The 27,642-nt window shown below is 29.2% G+C and overlaps 1 protein-coding gene across 7 annotated transcripts; it reads right to left on the bottom strand.

The window, feature by feature from the left end:
• Positions 1 to 795: 795 nt before the first annotated feature.
• On the bottom strand, positions 796 to 23,353 carry LOC122506043. Of its 7 annotated transcripts, none has more exons than XM_043618027.1 (11): positions 16,613 to 16,756; positions 15,556 to 15,859; positions 14,495 to 14,696; positions 12,154 to 12,754; positions 11,593 to 11,843; positions 9,683 to 9,879; positions 9,280 to 9,490; positions 2,092 to 2,257; positions 1,619 to 1,790; positions 1,177 to 1,445; positions 796 to 1,100 (listed from the first exon to the last, which is right to left on the bottom strand). In XM_043618027.1, exons 1-11 carry the CDS (start codon positions 16,722 to 16,724, stop codon positions 1,096 to 1,098), a joined length of 2,490 nt encoding a protein of 829 aa, XP_043473962.1. In that variant the 5' UTR covers positions 16,725 to 16,756; the 3' UTR covers positions 796 to 1,095. The 7 variants fall into 7 exon arrangements, with proteins under 7 accessions (XP_043473962.1, XP_043473977.1, XP_043473998.1 ...); XM_043618042.1 differs by having other exon boundaries at positions 1,266 to 1,445; XM_043618063.1 differs by lacking the exon at positions 16,613 to 16,756 and adding an exon at positions 23,129 to 23,353 and having other exon boundaries at positions 796 to 1,445.
• Between the last annotated feature and the right edge of the window lie 4,289 nt (positions 23,354 to 27,642).

The following is a 27,642-nucleotide window of genomic DNA, read 5'->3' as shown; positions in this document are numbered from 1 at the left end:
TTTGAATGATTTCATGGAATAAAAGTATACTTTCAATACAAGTAAAATGTTGTTAATATCCTTCAATACATTAGCATATAATAGTAAGCTTGTCAATTATAGGATAACATTTATTCATTTTAAAAATATTAACGTTTCTAAGGATAATAAGCCCTTCAAGGAATAATTACGTTATAACTCATTTTCTACTAATACAAAAACTGCAAAGAAAATAATACTAATAAATACCTAATAATAAGTTGCAACACTTAACAAACCAGATTTAATTCTACATTGTGTTAGGCGTTACATTTTCATACTTAGGATCTTTCCAATGTTTGATTTAAGTCATTGCTGATATCATCATAAACGCTAGACAATAATAATCAAAAAGAGAAAGAATAAGTGATTTAACTAACAAAGTACTAGTTGCAGTTGGGAGCAAATCTTTAATTCTATTCAACTGTTGTAAGGTCATAAAGGTTTTATGTGAAATTCCACAAACATGATAATTCATGATAAAGTCCTATCCATCATCAGAGCAAGATCCTTCACAGTCACTTTATATTAAATGCATTTTCGTAATAAAAGCGTTGCATATCAGTCACCTCATCCATAGAAGGATGTCTCTATGCTGATATAACAGTGAAACCTATAACAAAGGTAAGACTTAAACCAATCACATTTAATTTTTTAAATTTGAAATCTTAATAACTCTGCATGATATATTCTCCTCCCCTAAAGCAATAAATTTTCGGGTTAGGTCACAATGAAGAAATAAACAACTTCACAAGTATTATATAATATCAAAGTCAGTCAAGTTGATACTTTATTATATAAAACATTACAATTTAATTTAAACAAGTTAGTCTTTTATTCTTAAGTCTTTCATTGGAGGAATTCATATAACGATTGAAAAGTTTTATAATTTTTTGTTTTTGCATCCATCAAAAGTGATTTGGTATGTATAAATATTTATGTAAAGTTTTAATAGTTTAGTATATATTTACTTTTAAAATGGTATTAATCTCTTTGGCTTATTTATATATTTCTTCCTTTAACAATAAATAGAGAAGATAAAACGATCATAGTTATTTAGCATCCTAATTCTATTGATTACTCTAAAACAAAAAATTGCTTTTATGAACCCTGATGTTGGTATGGACACTTTCGTAATCTGTGAAATATATTATTTACTAGCAAATTTTGTTAACTCCTGTTTAATAGCATCAATTATTGTTACTGCAGGATCTTCAGATGGTAAATTAGAATTTGTTGACACACACATTTTACTTATGTCCGATAAATTTGGTCTGTGAAATGGGCCAGCACTTAGTGGTCGCGTTCCCCATGTACCGCTGCAATGTTGCTCAACTCTACTGGTATCTTGAACTGATTCATCTAATTTTGTAGACTTTACATTTGCGTTTGGTTGTGAAGTAGACACCATGTGACTTGAACTATCCCTATAAGATAATAAGCATAATGTTGTTTATTATAACGAAAATACCTTTTAAAAAACATAAAAATCAGTGACCCCATACGCTGTAATATTTATGAACGGTCCCAAATTAAAGAAATTCGGAAATCGACATCACTATAAAGCTTCCTATGAGAAAGCAGAAACCAGTAATGTTACCTTAATCTTAAAAAATTTGTTGGTAATTGCGACAAATGAGTGGCGTTAGTAACTGCTTCTTCTGATGCAGGATGATGTTGATAAGATACAAAGTTTTTTATTTCTGTCTCTTTTCCCGCATTGGTCCAAGAATCTTCTAAAAGTTCATGTAGTCTTTGTCTAGCCTGTCCAACTAGAACAATATGAATTCTTTAAATTATATTGCAATTCTAGATAACAATAATAGTGAGCGCATATGCCCGAAAAACATCATTCACGGCAAGCTACAATCTTATTACAATATTGCAGCAAGTATCTGAAAAGTGAGTCAAGTATGGGACCCACGATTGTTACCTGGGAATGTGTTACAAAAAGTACAGATAGAATAATTATTATAGTTTAGATGTAATATTCTAAACAATCGAATCAGATCGTAGTACTACGATTCTTGTATGGTTACAAAACGCTATAATATTATTAGGAAATTTACGTACTTTCTTTACAATTGTTGCTTTTCAAATTCCAAACAATTGGACCTATTGCGCCAGGATCATCTCTTGAACTGTAGAATTTACTCCAGAACTTCCTTACTATTTCACTTCCAGGTACCTTCGTTGCCTGTTGATCTAGTGAATCCAATTCTATGTCTACCTCCTTCGTCTGCATAATAACATTTATTTCTTTTACAGGAACCATATAGATTCAATTGTTTGTTAAAATTCTATAAGATTATTTGATCATTTATCGTCGATCGTTCTATGGAAACGATATATAACATATACTATGCTGAATCCTGCACAAAGATATTTTCAATAAAATACCATCTGAATTTATTAAACCATAAAAAATACCAATACATCTATGACAAGAATGTCGAGTCCAATAGGTTGCATCAATGAATTCTCAACGTTGGGCAATTGCTTCTCAAATACCAAAAAAGGGTTCTAGAACATTGAAAAATGTCTAAAGTATTTTTACTTTGGACAACTATTTGTGTTTTAATTCAAAGCATGCTGTGTACTTGATAAATATTTCAGCTTTCATACTGGTTATAATATAGACGATAAAATACAAGAAAAATATATGCTCGCGAAATAGTAATACAGTCAATCTGGCATTTTTTTGGAAAAAAATACCTTACTCGAGATTATTTCATAAATCGATAGTGGAACATGTGACCAGCTTAAAACCAAAAAGTTGGGACACTCCCCCTTGGGGAGGGGGGAGAAACTCAAAATTTCTTTGGATTTGATTTTGTACGAAAACCGTAAGTCGTACTGAAAAATTTCTTAAATAAAAGTTGTAGAGAACAAATTTCTCTACATTGTATCTCATTGGGCCCCTACTGTACAACTTAATGTGCGAAAGCTAAGGGGCGCCAAAATTGCAAAGAATCAGTTTTTCCCCTTTTTCGTATAAAAAAACCATTTTTGCGTTTTAGTGTAAATAGAAAAATCACGTCAAATTTCTTCAAAATGGCGGATCCAATATGGCTGTCGAATTTTAAAAAAATTTATCACATTTCCTAAAAACTTCTTACTTGAGGGTTTTTGGGGTCGCTTAATACGAATTTCTCCTTAGTTTTTAAAAATTAAAAATCTGATAAATTTTTTTAAAATTCTACAGCCATATTGGATCCGCCATTTTAAAGAAATTTGACGTGATGGCGGAAACTGTGTTCGGATTCGATTTCAGGGGCCCCAAATACATATAAAAGACATGGTCCAGTCAATATTTCATTAAAAATATTTTGTGGTCTTGTGTTATATGGATTATCTATACGTAACAATTAATAAGTAGACTGTACCTCCGAAAGAGTGCAACGTAGAAAAAAATTATGTATATAAATTTTGTAGGTTTTTATAAGCTCTACAACTTTTCTATTTACACTAAAACGCAAAAATGGTTTTTTTATAAGAAAAAGGGGAAAAACGGATTCTTTGCAACTTTGGCGCCCCCTATAGCTTTCGCACATTAAGTTGTACAGTAGGGGCCCAATGAGATACAATGTAGAGAAATTTGTTCTCTACAACTTTTATTTAAGAAATTTTTCAGTACGACTTACGGTTTTCGTACAAAATCAAATCCAAAGAAATTTTGAGTTTCTCCCCCCTCCCCAAGGGGGAGTGTCCCAACTTTTTGGTTTTAAGCTGGTCACATGTTCCACTAACGATTTATGAAATAATCTCAAGTAAGGTATTTTTTCCAAAAAAACGTCTTTTTCAGGCTAGATTGACTGTACTAAAAGGAAACTTTCTTTATTTAAAATTTTTAAGAAATAACAATTTATGCTTACAATGGTTATCTTAGATGTCTTGTTGAAGGATGAAAATACACTATTTATTTAAAAAGGACAAAATCTTTTTAAATTTAAAAAATTTTTAAATTATTTTTAAGTAAATTATTATAAAATTTATGATAACGTCCATTTATGTTTTATTACGTTATCCGTTTTTCTACAAGTCCTGCAAAAAAATATAAATTTTAATTGTAGAGATGATAATATCCGTCATTCCGAGTCAAGTCAAATGAATAAAATCATTTTTCCTTTGTTTCAACAATAACAGAATAGTGATTTTTTGTCAAATTTAACTTAGAGTGATCTTAATTGTCATCTTTATTATAAATTATTGCGAGTGATAAATTCATATTTTAATTATTTAATGTACTTTCTTTAAATTGCAATTTCTGAGGATTGATTTTTAACTTCTCTGTCAAAAATGTGATAGAGGTTTGATTTTGCTTAAACACAGATTTGAGTATTTTAAAACTTTGATATATGCGTTAAAGGACAGTATGAGCACACTTTAAACATTTAGACATTTAAACAATGTTCTGAGAACACGAATTTCACAAGCCGTAGAACATTTGACAAAGCTGAACATACATATAGAATAGAGGTGTGCAAAATTCGAATCGAAATACCAATTCGAAGTTTCGAACTTCGAATTGGCCGATTCGAATCGAAAGAAAATTCGAATCGAACTACCAATTCGAAATTCAAAGTTTCGAATTTCGAATTGGCCGATTCGAATCGAAAGTAAATTCGAATCGAACTAGCCAATTCGAAAATTGGAGTTTCGAATTGTACAACTCAACTCGGTTACTTTATTCGCACAATTAATTATTCTATAATTTTAATATATAAATAACATACAAATACCAATAATGTGTTGAAAGTGAAGAAAATATTTCGCTTATATATAATTTCGCTAATATATAATTAAAAACCGCTGCTAAGTTGTATATTTTTTTATAATTTTGGTACTCATTTCATGAACACTGTACTTCCTCATAGAGATAAAAATAATAGAAATATATTAATTACTCTTTAAAAATATGGTAAAAGTGATTGGATTTTGGATCAATCAATGTATTTTTATATACCCTACAAGATAGTTACAATAATTTAATAGTTAAACAAAAATTTTTAAACACAAAAGTTGAGAAAATGTCATTTTCCAAAATTTTTGGTTTATTATTATCGAATTTATTTATAAACAATTTATTTATTATCGAATTAGATTCAAAAATAGGTCAATCGAATCGTTTTTTAATGCTCTACAATTTGGTAACGATAATTTTAAAGTTACTTCTGCGTTTTTCAACAAAATTTTCAAAAAAGTCTCCGGTTAAAGGCGCTAGCACAGCTCCTACTGCCTGCCTGCCTGCAGGTTGACATGGTAACACATAAGAGTAAGAGAGTCAGAAAATTCAAATTAAATTAAAATTAAATTAATTAAAATTACCTTAATATGGACGAAAAATGTTCAATTAGGGACCAAAAGATGCATCTAAAAAACTCTAGAAAACTAAAGAAAAACATTAATAGGTGTCCTAACATTTTTTTAAGTTATGTCCAAAAAACGTTTTTTTACAAAATGAAAAATCAAACAAAAAAATTAATTTCTCCATTGTTGACCTTGAAGACTCGAAGAGAGAGAGAGAGAGAGAGAGAGAGAGAGAGAGAGAGAGAGAGAGAGAGGGGAAGAGGTGAATTCGAGTTTGCCATTCTAGAATTTGATTTGACATTTTTAAGAAAAAGTTTCTAAGTACTAGATAGCTGTATTATGAATACCAGCCTACTAATTTTAGGTTAGGATTTCTGTCAAAATAATTGTGCGAATAAAATAACCGAGTTGAGTTGTACAATTGTAAACTCTGATTTTCAAATCGGCCAATTCGAAATTCGAAATTTCGAATTGGTAGTTCGATTCGAATTTTCTTTGTCGAGTCGAATAATTTTCGATTTGACTCGATTAAATGCACACCTCTAATATAGAACTATTATCCTATTATATATGCACATTTGCTCTAAAAACGTCCTAAGGCTGTCTTTTTACGGACGTCCTCTGAACTGTAAAAAAAGAAGTCCTTCTTGTCCCTATTTGTTACAATGTAAACCGTCACACCATCTGTTGGAATTTTATCTGAGCCGTAATTGATAAATAATAGGGTGGTTCTCTGATTGTTTGCATAAGTGAGATATGCTGCATTGTCTTGAGTATGCTACTCTTGGTATATCAAGGGCAGTTGCTAAAAACGCACAGTAATTGAACCAGATAGAGAGAAATACATAAACCAATAATTAGGAAGTGAACAATTTTTCGGATTAAATTAGAAATTTCGCTACAACTAAATCTAAAGTGAATTGCATAGGACGAAAGTTTGTGACAACTTTCAACCTGATACCTGAAGATTAAGTTTTTTGACCTCGTTCACTTCATCAACAATTAAGCGACGGAATAAATTTGTCTGCATAGGACGAAATGAAAGCTTAAACAGCCCGAGTCGAAATTTAGACCCTACTTAGCCTCTGAAAATGTAGGGCTTATTCAGGTTTAGCAGTCGTAAAGTAGGGTCTGATTTCAATACAATTTTTAAAAACTAGACCCTCCTTTGACTCCCAAAATAGGCTGAAATTTGCCAATCTTCCATTTGGAGAAGCAAAGGAGGGTCTACTTCTAAGAAACCTATACCGTACTTTTATACCTCGTAGACCCTACTTTCATACTCCTAGACCCTACAATTAGAAAAAGAAAAATTTGAAGATTTGCTCAGATTCAATTGAAGCACTAGGGATGAGTAAAAGTGGAATTTTATGTGTTTTATAGCGTCTATATACACGAAGTGTATATAGACGCTATAAAACACATCAGTATTTATGAATTTGGAGTACTTTTTGCATTTGCAGTGTTTCAAGTAATTCATTAAAAAATAATTTAAAATTTTCTTTTAGAATGTAGGGTCTAGGAGTATGAAAGTAGGGTCTACGAGGTTTAAAAGTACGGTATAGGTTTCTTAGAAGTAGACCCTCCTTTGCTTCTCTAAATGGAAGATTGGCAAATTTCCGCCTATTTTGGGAGTCAAAGTAGGGTCTAATTGTATTAGAATTAGACCCTACTTTACTACTCCTAACACTCAATAGACCCTGAAAATTCAGGGTGAAAGTAGGGCTGAAATTTCGACTGGGGAGTGTTCTTCAAGACTCAAAATCAAAAAACTAGATTCCGGTCAAATTAAAAAAATTATATCAGGTTTTTGTATCGGAGCGCACACGAATTGTGTATAGAATACTTTTTTGTACATTTCTTGTAGAACCTCGCAGTTGTTTAATTGCCTGGAACCTAGTTTTTTTATTTTGGATCTTGAAGAGCATTCCCAGTGAGAAATTAAAGGTCTGACCGACGTCTGAAAGGTCTAAAAAGACCCATTTAGACGTCGGTCAGACCTTTATCATTTCTCACTGGGTTGTTTATGCTTTCATTTCGTCCTATGTATAGATACATTTATTCCGTCGCTTTATTGTCGTTTTATAGCTGTTCAAAAAGTGCCAATAACACGTTTTTTGGTATTTAAAATGTTAATTTGTTTGAAAACTAGAGCCAATTGGACATTTTCAAGGTCAGATTCGAATTCTACGTCAAAAATCCTACAAGAAAGGGTTATCAAAAAGTTTGTAACAGCCGTGCAATTTTTAATCTTCAAGTTTTTTGCAATACATTAGGGAAACAGACTATAATACGTAAAAACAGAGGGAAAGAATATTAGTGGATTTTAATTTTAAAATGATTTTGACATCGAATCTGCAATATGTCGCAGATTACTTTTTTGAGAAAAAAAATAAAAATACGAAAAATGGCGGTTGTATTTTTATAATTTAGTTGAAATCACTTGAAACTTATTACTCGGGGGTTTTTGAGGTTGCTGATTATGAATTTGAATTTATATTTACAAAATTCAAAATGGCATTAGACTGCCTTTCAAATTCATAATGCGAACCCTATTTCAACAATGGGCCTAGGGATCTATTATCATGTGGGATTCAAATTGGTATGACTTAAAAATCTTTTAATTTAAACAATAAAAGTTTAAAATAATAAAACTTAGAATATGTATAATGTTTCATGATTACAAATATCTAAAATTTATCGTAGAATAATTTTACTTGAAAAAGTTATAAACTATATTGAAAAGCATGACTGTTACATTATAAAAATGGATACCTATATCATTTTCGAATTTATATTACCAAACTTATATTGTATATGTGATAAAAACAGAAATGTATTAAGTGCACGAAAAATAAGTATAATGTTGAAATAAATATAATTAATATTATTTTAAACATTTATAAACAGGTAGTTGTCCCTGAATTTTATAAGGGTTGATTATAAATCAAGGAAAAAATGGTCGAAGACCCAAAAAAAAATCTGACTACTTTTGATGCTTTCCCAGTAAAAAAAGAAGTATTGAGTGGAGCGTTTAGGAATAGAGTGAAGCTCTGAGCCAATACGAATTCGAGTAAAAACCGTATTGGGACGTTTGACTCAATCTTTTTTTCATCCGCCGAATACGGTCTTATTTTAGCATTAAAATTAAAATCACAAGACCAGAGTACACATTATAAATTGAAAGCACAATTGTCCTGGAATGTAAAAATGCCGATTTCGATAAGAAGCAGTGAATATTTGTTAAAAATTGGTAAAAGCAAAGTTTGATAAGCGCGACTGAATTTACCATGTGAATAAATGAAGTGGTAAGTTTAAATGGACGAAATGGACTGAAAGAAATCTACTGTTACCGACAGAAAGTTCCTAGAGAATTGTGGAAATTCAACAAAACAATGAAATTTCATTGTTTAACAATTCTCTAGGAACTTTCTGTCGGTAACAGTAGATTTCTTTTCGTCCATTTAAACTTACCAATTCATTTATTCACATGGTAAATTCAGTCGCGCTTGTCAAACTTTGCTTTTACCAATTTTTAACAAATATTCACAGTTTCTTATCGAAATCGGCATTTTTACATTCCAGGACAATTGTGCTTTCAATTTATAATGTGTACTCTGCTCATGTGATTTTAATTTTAATGCTAAAATAAGACCGTATTCGGCGGATGAAAAAAAGATTGAGTCAAACGTCCCAATACGGTTTTTACTCGAATCCGTATTGTCTCAGAGCTTCACTCAATTCCTAAACGCTCCACTCAATACTTCTTTTTTTACTGTCTGACTACATCAGACTTAGGGTGATATTCTGAGACTGCAATCGTAACAAAAACAATATAGAAACGTAAGAAATTCTGACTAAATTTCCGTTGTTTTGCGATTACGTTTTTAGTATAGTATCTATATTACAAACTTCAAGGATTTTAGTACTTTGGTTAATTAAAATACTCACCGCCATTGATTCCAACACTTTTGACAAAGGCTCTACGCTTTTCACCGTAGGAAATTTCTTGCATGATTTCATAGACAAATATGAACATGGTGAAGTTGCATCTTTTTTATCTACTGACTTTTGTACGTCATCAGTTACAGATATGTTGGATTTTGCATATGTTTTGGGACGATCAGGATCCGTATCTGTCGTCATTCCTTTATCTTCATATCTAAATATAAAGTTATATTATTTATTGCTCCTAACATTGTCGTTTCTTGAAGCTAGATTACTTGTTAAATAATCATTAATGACAACCATGAAAGTGATCGACTTTGCATTTTTATTATTTACATTTTAATAAGTATTAAATAATTTGCTAGTTATTTCACAGTAGTTGAAACTTTATTTTGAAAGAATTTACCTATGTTTTTCTATTACTGATGTATTCTTGTTTTGATAGACAGGAGTATTATGTTTAGAAAGTAAATTGTTTTTAGAACAAATGACATTTTCAGTTGTATTATCATTGCTTGAATCTTCTAATGAGTCTGAATTGTTTGGTGTTATCATATTAACGTAACGACTATTTGGTGAATAAGATTGGCTGGTTGCAATTGTCTAAAAAACGAAAATTTTAGAGTCGCTGTGAATAAATTTTAACAGAAAATACAAAAAGCAGCTAATGCCTTAAAATAATATGATTTAGTGTGTTAAATTGTCCCACATACTTTACTATGGGGAACCTGACCATTTAAATTATTAAATTCTAAAATGAAGCAACTGAGTTACTTTGTCACCCCTAGTAAAAATAAATTCACTAGAATTTTTGATATATGGGCAAATATACGAGCAAAGATTTTTATATTACAAGCACTCATTTTATTTAGAGGCCATACTTAAATTATTAAAACTTTAGATAAATTTAGGTCGATTATTTTAATAATGAAAGTTGTTAAAAAATTGTACATTTAACGTTTTTAAATGTTTCATTTGGAGTAAATTTTTAGCGCTTGGAAATAATATTATTGACAAAAATATCTATCGTTCACATAAATATTTAACCCATTATTCTTCAATCTGTAAGTGTGCCATTAAAAATACTCAAAACTTAAAGTCGTTCACGTTTCAACAAAAATATTGTTGTATTATATTATTTTTTAAAAGCACGCAATTTGATAAGTTTTCAAGTTATTCGTTTTTCATAAATAATATGCTGATGCAAAAAAAACTAGAATTGTATTATCGCTAAAATCACAGAATGAAAAAACCTTCAAAACTTTCTTTAACTCATAAATTTAAGTAACAATTTTCGAACAGTTACTATTTAGTTTCAATTATAAGAAGCACATATTTTTTTCTACATATAATGCATTCTTTAATATTAGAAGAATTATTCATTTCGAGTTTTAATTTCGTGTTATGCTGAAAAAATTATACACGTTAAAAGTAAAACAATCCAGAGTAAGAAATAAATTTGCGAAATTTGACTCTTTTAGTTCAAGAATAATTTCTTAATACAAAAGAGTATAAAAATTATAATTTTATAAACTTTTTTCTTTTAACCCGTTGCCTGTTTCCGACCCACGGGTGGGTCGTGAAAAAGTATGGCCATAACTGTTTCCGACCCACCCGTGGGTCGTGCTCACTATCACTCAAAATAAATATAATTTGTATATAAGTTGATAGATATTTTTCTTTATATCAATATTATAAGAAATTATAAGGGTCATTAATGATATTTTAGAAAATAATTGAATAATTAGTTATAATTTAAATATATTATACTATTTGAAAAAGTATCAGATTCCGCTGGGCATTTTGGGACAATCATGTTGTATTTTCCTCAAACAGTTAAGGGGTTAAAAGCTTATCAAAATGATATTCAAAACAAGACAAAAATTAAATAGAATTAACTATATATTAAAGCAGTATAAATGAGGAGTAACGTGAAATCGACCGTTTTTGTAGATTTGCCCATATATGATCACTACTGACGTTATTTCATGATTATAATTATTTATTATTGACATTTTGAAGATAATTAAGGATTCATTTTCTATTAATTTATTCATTTTTCATCTTTTTATATGTTTCAAATAGTAATGTAAGTGTTCAAATATTTGAACCATACAAAACCAACTAATATATTTAATACTTTTTTTTCACCTCTGACTCGGGGTGATCGATAACTTCAACTCTATTATATTTAATAAGCTGTTAAATGCTAACATCATAAATTTAAGTTAAAATGATTATAAAAAACGTCAGTTTTAAACTATCTTAAAATAATAATTATTGTAACTAATAAAATAAAAAATACTTAATACATACATCTCTCTCAGTTTCAGAAGTACACATTACATAATCGTGATCAAGTCTTTTTGGTATATATTCTCTATTTTCCTTTATATTATTTTGGTTAACAGATGAAGCAACTGGTTTTGAACCCTTCTTCTTTAATACCGGAATTAAAATTATAATTATTATTATAAAAAGAAGTATTGAAATTCCAGCCGCTCCCGTCAAAATAAAAACATCTCTTTTTCTTGATAGTGCTAGGGGTGCTGTTGTATTTAAATAAGCTAAAATCAAAAATAGTAAATTTTATTATAAAAATAATGTTTCAATAATTATTTATAAAACTTGATGTAAAATTCAGACGAAAGTAATAAAGGATTATTAAATGTATCAGTGACAGATCTTCAAATCTTAAAATTTAATTTTTTATTTTGAAACAAATCCTCTCATAGTGAACCGAAATAAAATTATTTTAGATTTAAAGGTCCACCTTCTTTCTTTCAATACCTAAATTAAATTTTGAAAACATTGAAACATTGAAACATTGAAACATTGAAAACAAAATAATAATAATAATAATTTTTAATATCTTACGTGTACTTTGAACTAAAACCGGTGTTCCAAGCTCCAGAGCAACCTCTTGAGAAGATAACAGAGACATATCTTTTGCAGCAATTTCGGCTGGAACTGGTTTTCCACCTAAATGGACTGAATAAATAAGTCTTAAATTACTGTTGTCCATGACAGCAACATCTTGCATTCTGACTTGAACTAAATTCACGTTTTCTGGATCACCATGTGCGGTAACTTTTAATAGCGATTCTTCAACTTTCAACTTATTAGAATTTCCCAGAGGTGAATTTTCAGAATTAATTGATGAGAAAGGAGTACTTAATTCAAAAGATGTAATATCTTCTCTGTTATTATCAGGAATGTCAAAGCCTACAGATGACAGTAAATTATATAATCCACTTTTACTTTGTGAAATATTAAATTCATTTTCGACAGACTCTGTTATATTTTCAGCCATTGATTTTTCAGAAGATGTTTCTCTTTGTATAAATAGTGGATACATTTCTTTTCTCCTTAATCTGATTGTTCTCATTAAATTCAATGATGATTTTTGCTTCATTTTTACAGTTTTTCTTTTATTTACAACATGATTTTCCTTATTTTCATTTACTGAAACTGTTACCTAAAATTTTTTATGAAATTATTCAAAATTTTTTGTTAAACAATTTTTAAAAGAGCCCAGGCGGAAAAGTCGGACGAATGTCGGAATTTACAACCGGCTGGGATCCGCGCCCGTACAGACCGCAAGTACCGACGGTCTGTACCGATTCGGATCTGAAAAAGCAACCGGCGCGGTACAGATTATGCTCCGACTGTCGGAACCGTCTTCCCACTATTGTCAGTACTGGCTCGGTACTGGATTTCTTCCGCCGGCGGATCTTATTCTTCTGCGGCGTCGGAAGAATGACGGATATGTTAAGTCTGTACTGGGTCGGTATTGGGCCGGATCCGACTGCGGACGTCGTCATTTATTGTGACATTATAAATTTATTTTCAATAAATGTGTCATAACTAAATAATTATTACAATAATTAATTGCATTATTTTAGAAAATAATGATTAATTAATAAATGAATTTAATCAAAATATTAAGTAATTATTTATTGAGAGTTTTTTCAAAATTAAACAATTAAAAAAATCTGTTGTGCACTTATACTTTATAATTATTATAAATAAATTTATACTATTAATATAAATTTATTATTATTAAGATATTATTAATTAATATTATTGAGAATTAATAATAAATTATTAATATTAATAAATATTAATAAATATTAATATTCATGTTAATAATTTATTATTAATTCTCAATAACATTAATGTTAATTAATAATATCTCCATAATAATAAATTTATTATTATTGTGGTATTAATTAAAATTATTAATATTATTATGTTCAATATTATTATATTGAGATACAATTATTTAATATATTATATAATAATAAAAATATAGCTGTAGCATTGACGCGTAGTTATTCGACAAGTTTTATTTCAGCTTGTGACACTTGAGAGTATTTAAGATTTGAGAGTCCCATGCGAGCGTAGCATAGTGGTTAGCGTGCGAGATTTCGGTGCGTAAATATTCGGTTAGGCGTAGGTTCGTACCTTCCAAGCGTTAGGATTTTTCAAATGTGTATGTAATAAAAAATTGCGTTTAAGTATATAAAAAAATAAAAAAAAATGTGTAAAGTGAACTGTCAATGAATTGTCATCAGTATTTATCTTTTGCAATTAATTATTATTTTTTGTATTGATATTTGTTGAAATTATCATTTGGATCCGACCCGGTTGTCAGTCGGTAGAATGCCAGCGCTCGGCTGGCTATTAAATGAAAAATCCGCGGTCGGTAGAGTGCCAGGTCCCAGCCGGTTGAATTATACACGGAACGGCTTCTCCCGGCCGGTCAGCGGGCGGTAGAATGCCAGTTCCGAGCCGGTTGCCAGCGCGCTCCTGGCCTAGTCACTATTCGGTAGAATGCCCGTTCACATTCGGTTGGCAGGCGGTTCCGAGCCAGTACAGTTACACCGGCGTCAGTACGGGCTAGGATCCGCGCCGGTTGGAAATTTCCGCCTGGGAGATAGAGCACACTTGTTCATGGGTCTCCTTCCATCTTCCACTGAACATAAATACCATTTCTTCATGATATTTCTTTCTTTAATGTCGTATAATATGATGCCGCATAAAACATTAACCAGGAATTTTATAGTTACTTTCAAAAGCTACATTGGCTTATAATAAGTATATATCCGAACAATTGTATAACTTTATTTTTGAAAAGTGGTTAAAGTTCTCCCGGTCAAAAGAAAATGTGCCCCATCTCTGTCTAAAAATAAATTAAACAGTACTTTTTACACACATAATCAGATGAAGGTTTACCCTCCTGTATTTGATTAAAAGCAAGGGTTTTATTGTACAAGATTTGCTGGCTTTCACTTCCATAAAGACCGAGGTGGAGTTGTTGTTGTCTCCTAAAGGCCAAATGATACAATCGTGCTAGCCGCAGCTCAATTTTTGGAGGCACTCCTTTTTCACTTTTAAGAATTGTGATTAACCAGTATCTATAAAGATATTAAATATTATATACCGGTATAAGAGACAGACATTTATTAAAACTTAAATAATAATTAAAGCGTATTTTTCGATAGCTGATTATAGCATCACTTAAATTGGGAAAAACGGTTTCAAGAAACAAAATGGATGTCCATCTTTTATTCTTTTGGTATTAGCCATAAGGATATCTTTTTGCAGATGTCTTTTGAGTTTGATTAAAGACGCCCTTAAAATGTTCTATGTCTTCTTTAGATGTCTTTAAGATGTCTGAAAGGCGTCTTTTTCTTTCAAACTAGAACTTAGAAAATGTTAAAGATAAAAGTTATTATAATATTTTTCTAAGTTAAAATCATTTCATTGACAAGTGGGTTCGTAAACTTTGTAGAGGTTCATATATCTGTCTTCAACTGCTGAGGTGGTTAAGGCACAAAGCTTCAAGCCTAAAACGTATCCTATGTTGGATACCCAAGCGGGTAATATATGGCGCACTCAATGTCTGATGTACACGAAAACAGTAAAAGCTAATTTTGCAATGTTTAAAAAATAAAAATTTAATGCCAATAAGTTTCTTCAATTGTTCAATTCAAATTATCAAATTCTGCAAAAAAAGTTTAAAGAAAAAAATAATGCAATGTTCACACATTTTTTTTACTTTCTTCATAATAAACGCAAACATTGAAAAAGTAACTTTTTATAATAAATATTAAATTAATAATACGATGGCTCCGAACAACACTATCTCAACTCTGGCGCATGCTGCAATCCTGTATAGTAACTCTGAGACGTTTGTGAAAACTGTCTCAACTCGAACCAAAATACCCTAGTTTAAGTAGGAGTAATATTTTGCTTATGTATTATTTATTTTACCTTGGTCCAGGATCATCTCCAATAAGAACACCAATATTTTCTTCTCCTTCTGATATAGTTGAATTAAAGTTTACACATGCTTTGCAAAATGGAATATTGGGGTTGAATAAACTTTCATTGAATCCGTTTTTACTTTCATCTAGAGTATTAGTAGGTAAAAAATTATTGACTCCTTTGTTTTCAAAAAACAATAAAAGTTGTTTTAGCATTATCCAAGAAGGAGCATCGTTTACTCCAGTCCAAAAGAAATTGCTTAAATGTACACGATGTCCCGACAAGTGATCGATAATCACTACTTCGTTTTCTGCAAATAACAAAAAAAACATAAGAAATATTACTTTTAATGACAATCTCCAAGAGAATTTTAATAATTTATGAATTTTGAAAGATTTTTTTACTGCTTCTGTAAGCACAATAATACTAATCGCTTTTTGCAATTAGATCGTGATTGCATGCTTAAGTTATAAACAGAGTTTGTTTACTCGAAAAATAGGTGTATAAGTCCATTCACGCTAAATGTAAATAATTTTTTTAATTACAATAGGAATTATGCACAACCACTATAGTGCGTTTTACGTTAGGTTCTCACAATGAAAACAAATATGTTTCACTAGTAGAATTATACAATGGACTTAAGATATAAATAATTATTTTCATTCTTTATTTAGACTGATTCATATGTTATAAAAATGTTCTATTACTCGTTTAAGGGTTTAAGCCACAAAGAAAAACAGTTTTAAAGCTCAATTGAATAATTATAATCATTTGTAATAAATATATTTTTAACTGATCGATAAATGTAAGTTTAAATTTTTGAACTTACTTTCATCTCATAAACAGATTTTATTTAATCTCAGAAATTGACAACATAAATTTTTAAAAACATATATTTGCAAATTTAATAAATCAATTTAATATAGAGTATAAAAACTTATGTAACACGTGGTCTACAATGTTGCTTATGTTCAATTTTTATATATCGATAATTAAAAATAATTTTTCGAAAATAAATTTGAAAGATTTTTGACAAGATTATGTTAAAATAACACTAATTCACCTATTTTTGATGGTATAATAGCGTTGCACTTATATATAACTGTAATTAACATAAAAATATAACTCATTTCTAAAATATAAACAATTGACCAATGAAAACGGCTATAAACCATTGCAGTACACCTGCCCTATTTTACTGAACTGTCTGTCTTTCTACCTGTTTGGCCATGCGTTACCTCCCTCCTAGAAACCACGTTAACTTTACTTATTGTTGTGGAAGTTCAATATCGTAGCCATGGAAATGCACTCAAATATATAAAATAGCTTCAGATTCTTATAACACCCTCACAGCAATTGATAACATAATATATTACATCCGTGAAAATGTCCCATGATAGTTATTGCAGATTTTTATTTCAGTGATGCAGCAAAATAGAAAATATACATTAGTATGCCAACTTCCCAGTGGGCACACTTGTTCAAAAGACGTCCTAAAGATGTCTTTTTGCGGACGTCTTTTAGACTTGTACAAAAAGACGTCTTAAAGACGTCCTATACATGTTCTATGTCTTGGCCATTAGATGTCTTTACTCTCTAAATCTAAATATGTGAAAAAAGTTAAAATAAATTTAATACAATATTACTGAGTTTCAACTTCCCGTGTAGAAATTTGAGTTGGGTTCTGATAGGGTCCGGCACTTTTCGTCATACGCTCGCGGATAGCGAGGAATGGAAGATCGGGCTCTAGCTTGATTCCCTGTGATGGCCCTACCAGAAATATAAAGCCACCACTAGGGCACATTTAATAAACCGATCGGTTTATTAAATATTCGAATAAATACACGGAGAAAAAAATCAATGACACCCGGGCATTTTTATGATACAAAAATTTTTTTAGTTGTCGCTATTGGTTCAATAACACCATATTATTGTTAATCCAATCCTTTTATGCCCGGTAAGAATGCGCAAAATTTTTTTGCTTCTCAATGTTAAAAAAATACAGAATCCTATTCTTTTAAATCGACAGAGTAAATTTGTGAAAGCGAATTGAAAAAAATAAGAAATAGCTACACTGAACTCTTGCTGTTATGGACTCGAATGTGCTGTGGTCCATTACAGCAAGAGTACCCTTGAAGCAAGGTCATCAAAACATTCAGGGCCGTATGAAGATTTAAAACATAGATTCTAAATAATTTTTTTTTATTTTCTTTAAATGCACAAATTTTTAACTAAAAGCAAGTAATTAAGGAATGGAAACATAATTTTGGAAAATATTTTTTTTTAAATGACTGAACAGCTCATAAAATAATAAAAAATTGAAAATAAGATTTTAGTGGGGAGACTGTGCACCCGCAAAATTTAAAAAATAGTACTTTGTTGGTGGCGCTAGTCGCCGAGCTCAGCGACCCCGTTTCCCCGCTCACCACTTCATCAACAAACTAGTCCATTACAGCAACGTCCATTACAGCAAGAGTTCAGTGTATTCTCTTCAATGGACTTTAAGCGATTCTACGTACACTGAGAAAAATGGATATTAAAACTCTTAATATATTAGATATTAAAAATGAGATACTTAAATATATTATCTAGATTTTAACGCTTAGTATATCAGATGTTTAGATTTAATATGTAGTGTATTGTAGAATATAACGTTTAGATATTGAACTTGACAATCTAATATCTGTGCATTGCGCAAGCGCAACGTCTAAGGCGCCTACAGCAGCCTACAATAAAGAAAAAGTGAGGTTATATTATCAGCCTGTTTTGATGTGCGAGCATCAAAATGGAAAAACTTACGTCGTAACTGCCAGCGAAAATTAATATTTTTTAAGTTCATTAACAAAATTAAGCAAGAAATTAAACAAAATTACAATAATTTTGCAAGGAAATTATTTTATTAAAGTTTTAAGGGGATGTCAAAGTCGATGCGATTTTCCCATTGAAGGTCAATGCAAAAATCCAATCGACTTTGACACCGCCTTAAAGCGGAGTAATTTGAGTTTCATTAGTTCACCGCGGCCACCAGAATTGGCGCCACCTCCTTGACCACTGAGCACTGACCCATAGACCCAACTTCCCTACTAAAAATAAAATCAGGAATGGTCAGGCCGCCTGACCACTTTAATCCAGTTTTCTTACGATCCTGGATGGATCTCGTCAGAAATCTATCACAACTGATCAGAAGGAAGTTTAAAGTGGTCACAAGTTTGCTACTATCCCCTCCTCTTTGTTGACCCCGCCCATATTTGGTGACTATTTAAGACCATTTGTATCTCATTTTTGACCATATTTTTAAGCCACTTCTGTTTTATTTATTTAAAGAATATGCAAAAAGTTGCAACAAATTAATTTTAAAAAATATATTTTATTAATTAATATCAATTTGTTTACATATACGGAACAACTTGAAACTAATTCCCGGAATTAAATTAAAATTTGGACCCTACGGGGATCGAACCCCGACGCATGACCTAACCTAGTGCCTAAACTAACTGCCCTAACGACTGCGACTACCGAACCGACTTACATATTTCTGGATTAAACTGTCTATATAAAGAGCAACCGTAAAATAGTAAACTTAAATTACCAATATTATCAATAAATCAGAATAAACTGTTAAATAATTTTTATTAATTAATTATATTTCAATTTAGTCATAATAGGTTATGTGAATTAATAAAAATTAACATTATTAATTGAATGAATAATAAATTAAGTCTTAACTTTACAATTTGGAATGTTTCATAAACTATAATACGAATACAGATTAATAATAATAATTATTATTATTATATCTGCATTTAAAATGAATTTAGTATTTAATATTAATTTAATTTAACATTATAATTTATAATAATAATGAATTATTAATGCAATATTAAAATTTTTATAAATTTTAAATTTAAATTATTAATAATCATTATAGTAATAAATTGTTCTATTAATGAATTATAATAATTTAAATTTAACTGTATTTCAATTATAATGCAAATACTTCTCATAATAAGTACTTGTATAGTAAATTACTAATATTATGAAACAAAATTTATTATTAATTAACTATATTAAATAATTACAAGTAAATATACATATATTAAATAAATATATTAAATAATGTTAAAAGAATGGTCCGAATGTTTTGATTTATTTACCTACTTTTGCTGTATAATTAATTCAATAATTATACCAATTTGATTCTGAAATGTAAAAAATAAATTTGAAAGATTTTATATGTATATATAAATTTTCATGAGACTTTACCAAAATTAGAAAGATGTACTAAAATTTTTATAGGTTATGTGTTCACACATTTCAGAAATAGTCAAGAATTTCAGAAATGATCAGGAATTTCAGAAATGGTCACAGCTTCGAAAATGGTGGGAGTAAAGTGGGAGGAGCTTGGAAAGTATTTGGTTAGGAATGGTGAGAAACGTTCGAAAACATCAGAAGTGGTGAGACTGTTCAGGAATGTTCAGAAATTCTGACCATTCATGACGATTCCTGATTTTATTTTTAGTTGGGGAGGGACAAATCGTTGATATTTGAGAGTTAGCTATTGGATAACAATCTAAATGTTCATATACACCATTGACAGATATTCGTGCCATTTCTCTTGGAGGGAAAATGAGTTTATAACAGAAGGACAAATTAACCATCTTGAGAAATCCCTTCCTTATCTGGCGCGAAATGAATAAATATGGCAACCTAACCCCTAAACTAAATACATAAAATGTCAGAAAAATAATTTCGCACGCATCAGATCGTACACATTTTCTGCGCAACTTTTAACCCTCAGATATAATGGGAGAGAATATACAAGTAGATTTCCATTATCAATTCAAAATTTATTTTAGAAGGACTATTTAACTCTCTTCATAAGCAAAGGAAACATACACTTTTTGAACCTCTGAATTTGACTCTCCAGTTTTCTCAGTGTCCCAAGTGCGAAAACCAACGCGGCCCAACACTGGCCCAGTATTGGCAAAGCTGGCATCGAGACTTGGCAGACAATATTGGCCCGACTTTGCGCCGACTCTTGTGGTGTTAACCGCGGTTGGACGTCGGCAGCCAGATCTCGGCAGACATTAATGGCCCAATATTGGCAGCCAGATCTCGGCAGACATTAATGGCCCATTATTGGCAGCTAGATCTCAGCAGACATTAATGGCCCAGTATTAGCTGCCATTACTCCCCCAGTGTAGACAAAATTAGAAAAAAATAAAAATAAATTTTTTTTTATTTAATTAACTAATTAATTTATAACATTTATACGGCTTATTTCCCTAAATTAAACGCAAACTTACAAATATTTGAAAAATTCTTACCTCTTGCGGGGATCGATACCTGAACCTGACGCACCACAGCCTAACACTCTGACCACTCTGCTACTCTGACTTGAAGTCGAGGAAGCAAAAGGGTTCTTATAAGCTACACTACACTGGCCGATACTGTGCCATTATTGGGCCGAGCTACGTCCCAATTTTGGCAATTATAATTTGCCATCATAGATACAAAATGATAGACATTAATGTGCTATTCCTGGGCCAAGCTACACCCCAATACTGGCAATTATAATTTGCCATGAAAGATACAAATTTTTTGCCATTAAAGTGCCAATAATGTGCTATAATGTCCGATCTTTGTGACATCACTGGCAATTAAATTTTGCCATTAAAGATTGATCAACTTTGCCAATATTGTGCCGTTATTGAGCCAAGCTACTCCCCAATACTGGTAATTATAATTTGCCATGAACGATATAAATTTTTTGCCATTAAAGTGCCATTAATGCGCCTTTAATGGGCCAATCTTCGTCACATCATTGGCAATTGAATTTCAAAAAATTTTAATATCAAAATTCATGGCATATCTTTAATATTTAATTATTATCTAAAAATTTGACTAGAATCCATTTTGAAATCAATTTTTACTAGAAAATTCTACAAGAATTTAATTATTTAAATGCAAAAATAAATAATTTATTGAATAACTAAATGTTTCTTAAAATTGAATTATGAGAATTAAATTTTAAAAAACATTCATTTATTCAATAAATTTTCTTAAGGAAATAATTTGCATCATTTTTATTTCTTAATTACAATTGCTTTAAGAAAAATTCAAAGATTTTTAAAAAATAAAGGAAAAAAATGTTTATAAATTCTATTTGTCAATTGCAAATATTAATTGAAAGTGAAATTGAAAATTTCTTAATTTTTAGATAATAAAGGAAAAATTTTACTCAAAAAAAGGTTTCTGTTACATTTATTTACGAATTTCTTTAATTGTAAAATTATTTGAAAACATTAATAACTTCTTTTTTAAATTAATACTTAATTAAACTTTTTCAAAAAAATTAATTCTTTAAAATTGACAGTTAAAAATATAGAAAATTCAAAGTTTCAAATATTTTAATTTGAATCCTTTTCAAGCTTATTCAATTATTTAAATACAAAATAAATAATTTATTAAATAACTTAATGTTTCTTAAAATTAAATTCTTATAAAAAATTTTACCAAATTAAAATGCCATTAATGTACCTTTAATGGGCCGATCTTCGTCACATTACTGTCAATTGTCTTTTGCCATTAAAGATTGATCAACTTTGCCGTGAATGTGCCGTTATTGGGCCAAGCTACGCCCCAATACTGGCAATTATAATTTGCCATCAAAGATACAAAATGTTTGCCATTAAAGTGCCACTAATGTGCCATTAATGGTCCGATCTTCGTGACATCACTGGCAATTGAATTTTGCCATTAAAGATTGATCAACTTTGCCAATATTGTGCCGTTATTGAGCCAAGCTACTCCCCAATACTGGTAATTATAATTTGCCATGAACGATACAAATTTTTTGCCATTAAAGTGCCAATTCTCGGCAGACATTACTGCACCAATGATGGGCCGTTTTTGCAGTCTTGGCATTTCGCACTTGGGGTAGTTTAAATATTTCATTTTAATAATTTAGCACTGAAATCACAATGAAATTCACATGACGCGAAAAATATAGCTGTCACTGCGTTTTATTTTAAGGACGCTGCACGGTGGGAAATATTTAAGGAGGAATGGTATACCTAATCGGGCCAAAAGTTTGTGACACTTAGGGGAATTTGTAATTTTGTTATTTAAACTACATATAGCAGTTTTTCTTATTGAAATCATAAAAGTAGACATCAATGAATATTAAAAAGTATATATTAAATAAGGAAAAGATAATAAATTAATGAAATTAATTTTTTTCATAAAAGCAGAAAATAATTTTTGTTACTGTCTGTACGAATTTAAAACTTAAGAAGATAAAAGTTACTGAAATTTTCTAAAAATTATTTTCGGATTTATCGAGTATTCCATTGCAAACTTTGAAAAAATGCTATTAATACGTATATATGTGTCTTATTATGCTGTAATATTAATGTTATTAATTATAAACATTGTCAAATAACAATTTGTAATGAGCGTTTAATCGTGACAACCTCGCAATGCAAATAGTTTGTTTTTTGATCGTTGGTAACAGTGTCAAGTGTTATGATTTGCATTTGTGTGGTTAAAAATAATGAAAATTTGTCATTTTTGGTACCTTTGGCGCCATCTCTTGGTTCTATGTACCACTAAACAGCTGTCACATGTGAGACTTTATATACAGTGTTGCCACGTTTTCTCTGTTTGTCTGTCATAAAATTAGTTTTCTTCCAGAAGCTAATTAATTACTTTTAAACTAATTAGTGAATAAAAAAGAACCTTCGTGATTAATAAAGCTTAAATCTTGACCTTCAAGATACAATTTTTGCAAAAAAATCTGAATGTTTTAAGTATTAAATTTTTAATGATAAACATGCAAATTCGTGCTTTCCCCATAAGACGTAATGTAAAATTAAATAATTTTTAACTTGTAAACTATTTAGTGAAAAATTCTGAAATTTGGTGGGTAACTTTATTATACAGTAAGAAAAGCTATCCGTCAGTCATAGGAAAGTATGGGAATCGCATAAGTCTGTCTCACTCCCACTCATGGGATATGACTGACGTGGTAGGTTTTCGTACTGTATAAAACCAAATCATTTCCCAAAATATCAAAAGATTCTGAATGTTTTGAATTTCTATACCATTCCTCCTTAAAAGTACGCATAGGCGTAGCGAGCGATTTCTCCTCAACTTCCACTCTTTTCGTCCCCCTTGGTGAAATTTTTTGACTTTGATAATTAATTTAAAAAAATCCAGATTGAAAATGAAAAAAAGGGCGATTTAGGGAAAAATAATATTTATATTATTTTTTTTTTATTTATATTTATTTTTTATATTTATTTTTTATTTATTTTTTATTCAACAAGTTTTCTTATGACGATTAGATGTTTCTATGGGCGTGAATATCAATCCGCGTTTTCCAAAACATAGCAAACTGACAGCTCAATATGGGAGGTTAGCCATGGCCGACTATATCAGGTTGCACCGTTTGCGTAGTACAGTAGAAATGAACGTGAGGAACAAAAATATTAAATGTCAATTATACTCTCATTGTTTACTATTACATTTATTATTTGTTTATTTATTTATTATTGTTATTATATCTATTATTATTTATTATTTTACTTACTTTTTTAAAATATTATTATGGAAAAGTATTAAAACTATAAAGGAAAATTTTTTATGAAAAAATTATTAAACAAATAAAATTTCTAAACAAAAAAAAAGTAAATAATAAAAAATTATGAAATGTATAATTTTAAAAATTTTTTATTGTTATTTTTATTATTGATATTTTTAAGTATAAGAAAAATCTAATTTAAATATTCCACAAAATTAGTTTTAAAGTAATTTTTTATAAGGAATTCAACAGTCATAAAATAAAAGCGGACAGAAAATATTTTGACCCTTTTTCAATTATCATTTTTCTTAAAAATTGGTGGATTTCGAAACACACGCGTAATTTGGTAGAAAATATGTTTTTAAATCCATGAAAAGAATTCCAAATGAAATCGATGATTTTCATAATTACCTATAGAAGTATTGTTTTGAAAAAAATCTTTGTTTTTAAACTGAAAATTCTAAAAATAACATTGTTATTCAATTTTTCTATATGGAAAATTATTTGTTTACTTATTTAGTTTCTGATCAAAATTTAATCTTAATTTTTCTGTATTTCTATTTTTCATCAATAAAAATTATGATATGAAATTATTTAGAAAAATAAATGTCAAAAAATGCCCTTTTTAATAAAAAAAAAGCTGCAATGTATTGAAAAAAGACGAAAATTTAATAATCTACTTCAAAAATTGTTAGAAAAAAATTGCAAACATCAACGTCGTTTTCTCAAGACAAAAATGGTTTTCATAATTGGAAATAAATTCTGAGTACCTCCGTGTTTCAGAAAAAGGACTTTTTTCATAAAAAAGATCCAATTTTATGACAAAAATTATGTTTAATAATATTTTCATAAAAAATTTACATTACTTTGTTTTATACTTTTCCATTATAATATTTCTAAAAAGTAAGAATAATAATAAATAATAATAGATAAATAAACAAATAAATATAATTATTTATATAATATTAAATAATAAAAGTAATGACTTATTATTTTTGTTGATCATCTACGTCCCTACATTACCATAGCGTAAATACTTTCAACACGAAAATGGTGCAACCTGTTATGGTCGGCAAAGGCCTACATCGAGCTGTTGCTTTGTTTTGTAAAACGCGGATTCATATTTACGCTCCTAGAAACATCTAATCGTCATAAGTAAGTTTGAATTATATTCTCTATTAAATATTATTTTTCCTTAAATCGCCCTTTTTTTCATTTTCTGTCTGAATTTTTCAAAATTAATTATCAAAGTCGAAAACTTCCCCTCTTTTGGTGTAATTTTTTACTTTGATAATTAATTTTTAAAAATTCAGACAGAAAATGAAAAAAAGGGCGATTTAGGGAAAAATAATATTTAATAGAGAATATAAAACAAGTTTTCTTATGACGATTAGATGTTTCTATGGGCGTAAATATCAATCCGCGTTTTACGAAACATATCAAACTGATAGCTCTATATGAGAAGTTGGACATGGCCGACCATAACAGGTTGCTCCGTTTGCGTGGTACAGTAGGAATGAACGTGAGGAACAAAAATATTAAATGTCAATTACTCTTATTGTTTACTATTATATTTATTATTTGTTTATTTATTTATTATTGTTATTATATCTATTATTATTTATTATTATACTTACTTTTTAAAAATATTATTATGGAAAATTATTAAAACAATAAAGGGAAATTTTTTATGAAAAAATTATTAAACAAATAAAATTACTAAACAAAAAAAAGTAAATAATAAAAAATTATGAAATGTATAATTTTTTAAATTATATTAGTTATACAAATTTTTTTAAACAAAATTATTTCAAATACCAAGATTAACTTTTTTTATAGACAATTTGAAAATTAATACACTGGGAATAATATTGACACATTCAGAAAAAATAAATTTTAATGGATAATTTTTTTTTTATTATTTATCAACTATAGTTTATTTCTAAAAAAAATTATACATTTCATAATTTTTTATTATTTACTCTTTTTTGTTTAGAAATTTTATTTGTTTAATAATTTTTTCATAAAAAATTTTCCTTTTATTGTTTTAATAATTTTCCATAATAATATTTTTAAAAAGTAAGTATAATAATAAATAATAATAGATATAATAACAATAATAAATAAATAAAAAATAATAAATATAATAGTAAACAATAACAGGGTTCCTACAGAATCTGGAAATCATGGAAATGGTATGGAATTTTTAAAAGGCTTCTGGAAATCAGGGAAATAATGGAAAAGGCCTGGAACTTTTAAAAGTTTCTAAATTTTTTCTGTTTTCTATTTTTTCTCTTGAATAGAAATTCAAATAATAACAAAGCTAAATGGCATAAAAGAGAAGAAAAAATATTGAATTTTAAGAAATTCGATTTTTCGGATTTTTGATAATTTTATATAATTTTAGATTTTTTACCAAAGAGTCGAGACTATTAAATAAGTAAAGTATTTTCCAAGAGCCCAAAAATAATGAAGCTAAATGCCATAAAAGAGAGGAAAAAATGTTGAATTTTAAGAAATTCGGATTTTTGATAATTTTCGATAATTTTAGATTTTTTACCAAAGAGTCGAGACTATTAAATAAGTAAAGTATTTTCCAAGAGCACAAAAATAATGAAGCTAACTTTTTGATAATTTTCGATTTTTTACCAAAGGGTCGAGACTATTTAATAAGTAGGGTAAAGTGCGGATAGATGCCCCCCCAATTCAAAAATTACATCTAAATTCAACAAATATTAATATTTTTAATTGACAATTCGATTTTTACACACTATTACTATTTATCATTAACATATGTAAGGACCAAATACCTACAATAAATAATAAATTAATCAGAACGAAAATTCAAAAGGTCTGTATTTGGCCATATATCCCACCTGGGTGGGTAAGACGCCCCCCGCGGTAAGTTATTATCATTTATTACAACTATTATTATAAAAAATGCAAAACGTCGATCTAATATGTTTCTCTGATTAAATTGAAACAATTAAATAATTGAAAATATTTTCTTACATGTTAAATATCCTCGATTTCTTTCATATTGGAGATCTGAGAAAGGGGGCATCTATCCGCACTTTTCCCTAAAGTATTTTCCAAGAGCCCAAAAATAATGAAGCTGAATCCCATAAAAGAGAGGAAAAAATGTTGAATTTTAAAAAATTCGATTTTTTAAATTTTTGATAATTTTAGATTTTTTACCAAAGATTCAAGACTATTTAATAAGTAAAGTGTTTTCAAAGAGCCCAAAAATAATGAAGCTAAATACTATCAAAGAGAAAAAAACTGTTGAATTTTAAAAAAATTGGTTTTTCGAATTTTTGATAAATTTTGATAATTTTAGAATTTTTACCTAAGGGTGGAGACCATTAAATAAGTAAAGTGTTTTTAAAGAGCCCAAAAATATTGAAATTAGATTTAAAATTCTATTGGAATTTCGTAAAAATTTGACCTGGAAATCATGGAAAAGGTATGGAATTTTAAATTCGGATTTCTGTAGGAATCCTGAATAA

The sequence above is a fragment of the Leptopilina heterotoma genome, unplaced genomic scaffold (assembly GCF_015476425.1).
Source record: "Leptopilina heterotoma isolate Lh14 unplaced genomic scaffold, ASM1547642v1 Lhet_113, whole genome shotgun sequence".
NCBI classification, from domain to species: Eukaryota; Metazoa; Arthropoda; class Insecta; order Hymenoptera; family Figitidae; genus Leptopilina; species Leptopilina heterotoma.
The sequence above is the reverse complement of the archived record's forward strand: the minus strand, read 5'-3'. Positions and strand labels throughout refer to the sequence as shown.